The sequence below is a fragment of the Mizuhopecten yessoensis genome, unplaced genomic scaffold, assembly GCF_002113885.1.
Source record: "Mizuhopecten yessoensis strain PY_sf001 unplaced genomic scaffold, ASM211388v2 scaffold7907, whole genome shotgun sequence".
In the NCBI taxonomy this organism is placed as follows: domain Eukaryota; kingdom Metazoa; phylum Mollusca; class Bivalvia; order Pectinida; family Pectinidae; genus Mizuhopecten; species Mizuhopecten yessoensis.
Genome location: NW_018407282.1, coordinates 892,546 through 900,277, shown reverse-complemented (window position 1 = coordinate 900,277; position 7,732 = coordinate 892,546). Strand labels below are relative to the sequence as shown.

The 7,732-nt window shown below is 35.5% G+C and overlaps 1 protein-coding gene across 3 annotated transcripts in view; it reads left to right on the top strand.

Moving 5' to 3' along the window:
* Positions 1-4,129: 4,129 nt before the first annotated feature.
* The window catches only part of LOC110454571 (multiple epidermal growth factor-like domains protein 10), a 28,594-nt gene continuing 24,991 nt past the window's right edge, over positions 4,130-7,732 (top strand). For all 3 annotated transcript variants that reach the window (XM_021504152.1, XM_021504151.1, XM_021504153.1), the window contains exon 1: positions 4,130-4,216. In XM_021504152.1, coding sequence (XP_021359827.1) covers positions 4,153-4,216 — 64 coding nt within the window. In that variant the 5' untranslated portion in view covers positions 4,130-4,152. The remainder of the gene's footprint in view (positions 4,217-7,732) is intronic.

Below are 7,732 nucleotides of genomic sequence, written 5' to 3'. Positions count from 1 at the left end.
CTAGCTACCTGTATAATAGAACACATAATCCTCAACAGACTGTCTGTTCAAATTAATTCAAAATTGTCTCCCTTTTATCGCACTGATGTATCAATACACTTCCTCGATGCATGTCTTGTTCCGTTTATGACAGGATAAGCGTTTACAAAATATGACCATTACAGCAGAAACGATAATATTGATGCTTTGGCAAAGGATGCAAAATTAACTCGAATTCAAGTTCATCTCAGCTCATCGTCTGTAGAATGACTCGCAAGAACGTGTCGGTACCTTTTGCACGAATACGGGAGTCTTGGTTTAATAGCACACACTAACTTTATATCAGATCATTTTATAAAAAACCGATTCAAATACTTGGCAAATTTTGATTTAATAAAAAGATATAATGTACGGTACAGATAATGAGGATGAGAACACTTATAAAAACAACATCAACGAAAGCCAATAGTATCAAACCACCGACAAAACACACACATCTAATGTGTTGCGTGAATTTGAAAGTCCTAAACGGTTCCAGGTTTCAATCAATTTTTTTGCTAGTTACTCCTAGAAGCATTGGTTGCAGTATGTTTCCGAAAAGATATAAACTAAAAAATTGACACGAAAATGTATCAAATCACACGCCTTAACACCTTTAAGAACTTTTCTAAAGTGCGTAACACTCAAAAAAAGTTGTATATGTTATTCGTGTGTTCAAGAAATCATCTTGCCTAAGATAAGACCAGAAAGCCGGTATACAGGGGAATTTATTCCCCATAAACATGGTACTATGTTACTACTTCCGCCTTGATCTATACTACTGCTATATTTCGTCTTGATTTTTTTTAATAAATTGCAGCACTATCGATCTTCCGTTAATGATATTAAATTAGGACTGGTTTAAATGTTTATTATTTGTCACTTGCTTCATATTTCATCTTTGATGAGTGAATTTTATACAGTATTTTTCTGTTTGCACATTTCAAATTTACTTGTAACTTTCCGGCGTGAATTGACGCTTGAAATGTATCTCATTATGAATGACATAGACTGTTGCCTACTTCCTTGATTATACAAGGATGCAATATGATATATTAAAACCACTTTATTGTAATCTCACTCTTTCCTGTGAAATATATATGTACTTTAATGAATCGACGAAGGCGTCAGTGTATTCTGTTTCATCGACGACATAATAAATAATATGGACCTTTATATCACACAAGGAAACAGAACATATCTCAATGGGATCGTGATGGCGACATTAACGTACCATGGGAAAGAGCACATACAATGCAGTTATGAACACAGATTAGAAAGAAATCGACTGGAATATTCAAATTTGCTTTGTTAGTTTTCGTCATATATAATTTGAAAAATTCACTTAGGGCGTTGTTTTTGACCATGATTTCCATTATTTGCCTTTAGTTCGTATTCCATGTTCATTTCATAAGTTTTGTATGGTCTTTGTTGTCAATGCCGTCACCTGATATCTAGAACTATACATATGATCCGCTCGTGTTGTAGACTTCACCCTCCATTGTCACATTCAATTAACACTGTTTGGGAACCCTTTTCGGGCCTGTAATATTTTATATCGAAACTATGGTCTATCCCTAGTAACGTGTCAGGCACGCTTAACCTTTAAACTGTAGTATGAAAAGGATATTCTTAACAAAAAATGTAGTCATTTTAAACAGTACTATCACTGATCCCCTAGTATATATTTGTAACAGCTAAGGTATATGAGGGGGAAAAACACTGCCTTACTGGCAAGCTAGCTTTTCCAGTGATGCGGTATAAACCGGGGACCCGCTTACTAGTTCAGCAACGTCGAGCGGGGTCACTTGTTGGTTGGGTGACCGCCAGCATGTTACATTTGGTGGCAGCGTAGTGATCCCCAGGCCAAGTCTCGGGACGAGACGTACCGAAACAGCTAAGGTATATGAGGGGAAAACACTGCCTTACTGGCAAGCTAGCTTTTCCAGTGATGCGGTATAACCCGGGGACCCGCTTACTAGTTCAGCAACGTCGAGCGTGGTCACTTGTTGGTTGGGTGACCTCCCGCACGTTATATTTGGTGGCAGCGTAGTGATCCCCAGGCCAAGTCTCGGGACGAGACGTACCGAAACAGCTAAGGTATATGAGGGGAAAACACTGCCTTACTGGCAAGCTAGCTTTTCCACGTCGAGCGTGGTCAGTAGTTGGATGGGTGACCGCCCGCATGTTACATATTGACGAGTTTTCTTCCACAACCACTTAAGCGGGTTTTCTCACTTCTGTCTCGTTGGATAAACCTGCTTAGAGTTGGTAAACATTTTTGGAAACTAACTAGTTGGTAACACTCTGGACGTGATTTAAGTAATCAGTCTTCTAATTATGACGTCATGTAACAATGCTTTGCGATGTCATATCCCATTGTGACGTCATGCGCCATGGTAATTGTTTCCCGATCGGAAAACAGTAATAACGAACTAATGAAAAGACACTGGGTAAACCTTTTGTCTGTATTCAATTTGAAAATTACCTTTACTCGAATTAGATGAACATGATAACCAATTAATTATATTTAGGGAAATTTCATTTACACAGCATCAGCGGTAAGACAGTGATATGTTCAACCGGAAATCAAACTCTGTTGGTAAAAAGATAAAAGACAGGTATATTTCAATGATAATACATGTATATATAATGCACTGTAGTTAATAATTACATTCCCTAATCTCAATAGGTAAAAACGGTAAATAACAGCTGTTGTCACTGACAACCATAAGCAGATTCCAGTAGGCGTTTTCATGCTGTTTGACTCTGCCCCTATTCTTTCTCTCACTCCTTCCCCTATTCCTACATCCCTCCTTCAGTATCATTATTAAAGACCCACTCTTGCTAAAAGTCTTTCTTTTCTTCTGCAGACTAGCTTTTGAAAGGCATATCTTATTTTAGGAGGAAAATATGAGAAAATTGAAAATGTAATGAAAAATATAAATGTGTTTTAACAAAAATGCACAAAAAATCTATACAATATCTTCCCATTGTGTTTTCAGAAAAAATAAATCATTTTAAGTTATGGAAATGCAATTTCTTTAAACCAAACTTTCTTCTCAGAAAAAAACAATTTACGTTGCCCTTACCCCTTCTTTTTGAGTTCTTCCTTCTTCTTGCCATCATGTCTTCTTGTATTGTGCTTTAACTATTGGGGGAACAAACGTTTTAGATTGGGCATACACTGTTAAATTCAATAAAAACCTCCTAGACTAGATCAAAACAGGACTAAAATGTGATTTAAATCACAGACGAGTTAAGTTTTAAGACTTCTTTAATTATTCAACGTACGGAATGTTTGATTGTCTATTTGTATTTAACAACACATCAACAACTCTTTAATTATTCAACGTACGGAATGATTGATTGCCTGTTTGTATTTAAAGACACATCAACAACTCTTTCATTATTCAACGTACGGAATGTTTGATTGTCTGTTTGTATTTAACGGCACATCAACAACTCTTTAATTATTCAACGTACGGAATGTTTGATGGTCTGTTTGTATTTAACGACACATCAACAACTCTTTAATTATTCACCGTACGGAATGTTTGATTGTCTGTTTGTATTTAACGACACATCAACAACTCTTTAATTATTCAACGTACGGAATGTTTGATTGTCTGTTTGTATTTAAAGACACATCAACAACTCTTTCATTATTCAACGTACGGAATGTTTGATTGTCTGTTTGTATTTTACGACACATCAACAACTCTTAAATTATTCAACGTACGGAATGTCTGAAATCTCGGATTATAGAGAACCAGGTAAATGAATTTCTGCTTTAGCTGTCTCTTAGTGATGATACACATGTATATGTACAGTATATGTAGAGGCAGCAAAAAGAATAGGGGGAAAACCAAATACAGATTTATGTAGAATTGTGATCTCCCAACACTATTTCCTAACAACTTCTATAGTTACAGAATTTGACTATATCACCAAGCCGGATGCACTTTATATCATCCATCACCTCCCTTTTACATTGGACAAGGAGTGTACATAACATCTTATATATATCCACTCGAGCATGATCGCTGCATAAGTAATGCTTGACCTTTGAACTTTTGTGACTGTCCTGCTTCCTTTTGTGTGTTGTATGTGTGTGTAACATGTCAGTGCAGGATGAATTTCCCGATAGTTCAGGTTCTATTTCTGTGTGTGGGATTTTATGCTGTAAACAGCTCAGGTAAGTGATCTATTACAGTAACACTCTTAAGTTAAAGATTCTGGTAATTTTCACACTGACTGTCATATGTTCAGTAACTTCAGTTTGTGACGTCAGACGTCGGGGTCGGGGGGAGGGGGCAAGAATTTCAAATTCACTAAATAATTGAGTAGAGAAAAAACGTTAGTCAATGGAGATTTCTTGAAAAAAAATGAAAAATCGAAGTACACTTATAAGACTTCACAGACTACAAAACTTGCTGATATTATTAATCGCACAAAAACCCACAAGCCCGAACATTTGTACATTCTTTGTGCATGTATGAGCAGTGAATCCAAGAATAACATGAATAAAGAACATGGAAGAAATTATACCTTTCCAAGCGAAACGTAAAGCCTCGACCCTGACGTCACACGAGAGATACATATTTCTTAAACAGTTTGTTCCCGCGGGGGAAAACTTTAGATTATGTTTATTCTTACATATCTTGATACTTTCTTACTAATTTGTTTAATCATCTTCATTGAATAACACTCTATACGTTTGCATAATCTAAAGTCCAACCATACAGTATTTACAATGTAAACACGTGTATTTGTTTACACTTTGGTTCAGTTTCGTGTATTTTGTCCTCATTTCGTCAGTTTCTTCGTCTTTTGACACATACATGTAGCTTGTCAAACGAGATACATGCTTTTAAACGCTGGCATATATCACCAGCATGTTGATGGCTAAAATCTTGTTTAATGCTTTTTATGGTGTCTTTTTCTGTGATGTATCTTAGGCTTAACAAAATAAACTTGTAACGCCGCGTGCGGTTTTGAGTAATGCATTCAGCGGTTACATAATTATGAAAGCTGTAGGATCATTACTACACAGGGATTATACGTATCTGTGCGGCGTTAAAATATCAATACATTGTGATGTAAAGAGTGGCATATACAAATGTTTGAAGTTCCAAATTTTATTGGGGACGGGAAAATAATGCTCCACTAAATGAACTACATGTATTACTATCTGTATCAAACGCATAATTTATTTACGCCCGAAGTTTTGATTGCTACTGTAACTTCCCTGTTGTTTCTTCCAATACCAAAGATCTTCATTGAACAACAATGTTCGGTTAATGTACGGTGGCATGCTCTGAAACTTCCGTTTCTGTTAATACATCGAACTTCCCTTCGCAGTGATAACACCGGAATTGTCTTAGTTCAGCCATGCATTAACTGAAAATGAATAAGCAGTAAATCGGTAACTCAGATTGTGGATGAAATATTTTCTATCGATCAAAGCCTAGTAAGTGTTTCCCAAACGACATATTCTCCAAATTTCTGATTCTCATAACAGGTTCCATACGAGGAACGGAACATACCTATCTCAACAGCATATCTGAATTCATCTCCATTTTTGCAGAGATTAATGTTGATAAGTGCTTTAATTTCGCAGCGTCAACATTTTGCGTTTTCATTCGCGCTACAGTATCCACCTGTGTCAGAATTCATACACGACAGACAACTTCTGGTAAAGTTTCCTAATTTCATGTGTTTGGTGTTGCCCGTTTGACAATGAATTTAATTACAAAATGTGGGTATTGTTTTTACTACTAAAATGTTAATAGAACGATAATTCCTATAAAATCAAACCAAATATACTACTTAGTCATATTACTCAAAGAACCGATAACACCGCATTTAATATTACTGTAGACCGACCAATACTTTACTCAACAGCTGTAAATATGGTACAGGTTATGCCTTTTTAAATATTTTTTTTTTACAGCTCTCCCTAGTTTGTATTATATCATCATTTTATAAAATTATCTCTGTTGACCTGTGACGTCTTATAAACATTGTTAACAAAACAACATCATCTGTGTGGGCCTGTGACGTATTATAAACATTGTTTACAATACAACATCATCTGTCTGGACCTGTGACGTGTTATAAATATTGTTTACAATAAAACATCACCTGTCAGGGCCTGTGACGTGTTATAGACATTGTTAACAATACAACATCTGTCTGGACCTGTGACGTGTTATAGACATTGTTTACAATACATCATCATCTGTCTGGACCTGTGACGTGTTATAAACATTGTTTACAATACAACATCACCTGTCTGGACCTGTGACGTATTATAAGAATTGTTTACAATACAACATCATCTGTCTGGACCTGTGACATGTTATAAACATTGTTTACAATATAACATCACCTGTCAGGGCCTGTGACGTGTTATAGACATTGTTTACAATACAACGTCTGTCTGGACCTGTGACGTGTTATAGACATTGTTTCCAATACATCATCATCTGTCTGGACCTGTGACGTGTTATAAACATTGTTTACAATACAACATCATCTTTCTGGGCCTGTGACGTGTTATAAACATTGTTTACAATACAACATCTTCTGTCTTGACCTGTTTCGTATTATAAACATTGTTTACAATAAAACAATACCTGTCTGGACCTGTGATGTGTTATAAACATTGTTTACAATACAATATCATCTGGCTGGACCTATGACGTATTACAAACATTGTTTACAATACAATAGCATCTGTGTAGACTTGTGACGTGTTATAAACATTGTTTACAATACAATATCATCTGTGTAGACCTGTGACGTATTATAAACATTGTTTACAATACAATATCATCTGTGTAGACTTGTGACGTATTACAAACATTGTTTACAATACTACATCATCTGTCTGTACCTTTGACGTATTATAAACATAGTTTACAATACAATATCATCTGTCTGGACCTGTGATGTATTACAAACATTGTTTACAATACAATATCATCTGTGTAGACTTGTGACGTGTTATAAACATTGTTTACAATACAATATCATCTGTGTAGACCTGTGACGTATTACAAACATAGTTTACAATACAATATCATCTGTGTAGACCTGTGACGTGTTATTAACATTTTTTAGCTCGGTTTGTTTTGATATATATATCACAAAGTGATGAAAATATAAATGCAAAATAGAGAAGATGTATTGATATACATGATGCACATAAATACAATTATATCATTGTGTTTAAAATGTAAACAAAAAGGTTGTAATAGCACCATGAAATATCTGCTTTTTTGTTTGTTAATACCAGAGCAACAACTCAAATTCCAATTTGTTGTCGAATATTGGCATTTAATTAATGCCAAACAATTATAGCATAATTCTGTTAGTTGTATAATAATAGTGATCATTTTTCACTAAGCATGAAAGGTGGGGCGAACAACATGATCATAACGCCACAAACTTGAACGGGAATTATGAAAATATTCTATCATGTGGCCCCAACCTAGGCATAAAGGTGGGGCTCTGAAACTAGCGAATTCCTGCAAAATATGGTTGGGAGATCAGTGATATTTTTCAAACACGTGCCATACACAACTCTCTGACCGGTTAGTATCTAAGAACATGAATACGTGATTGTGTATGACATGCTTCACACTCATATGTCTGAACTTATAACCCTTTAAAGCGTATACACACGTGATAACGTTCTCTTCCTGTT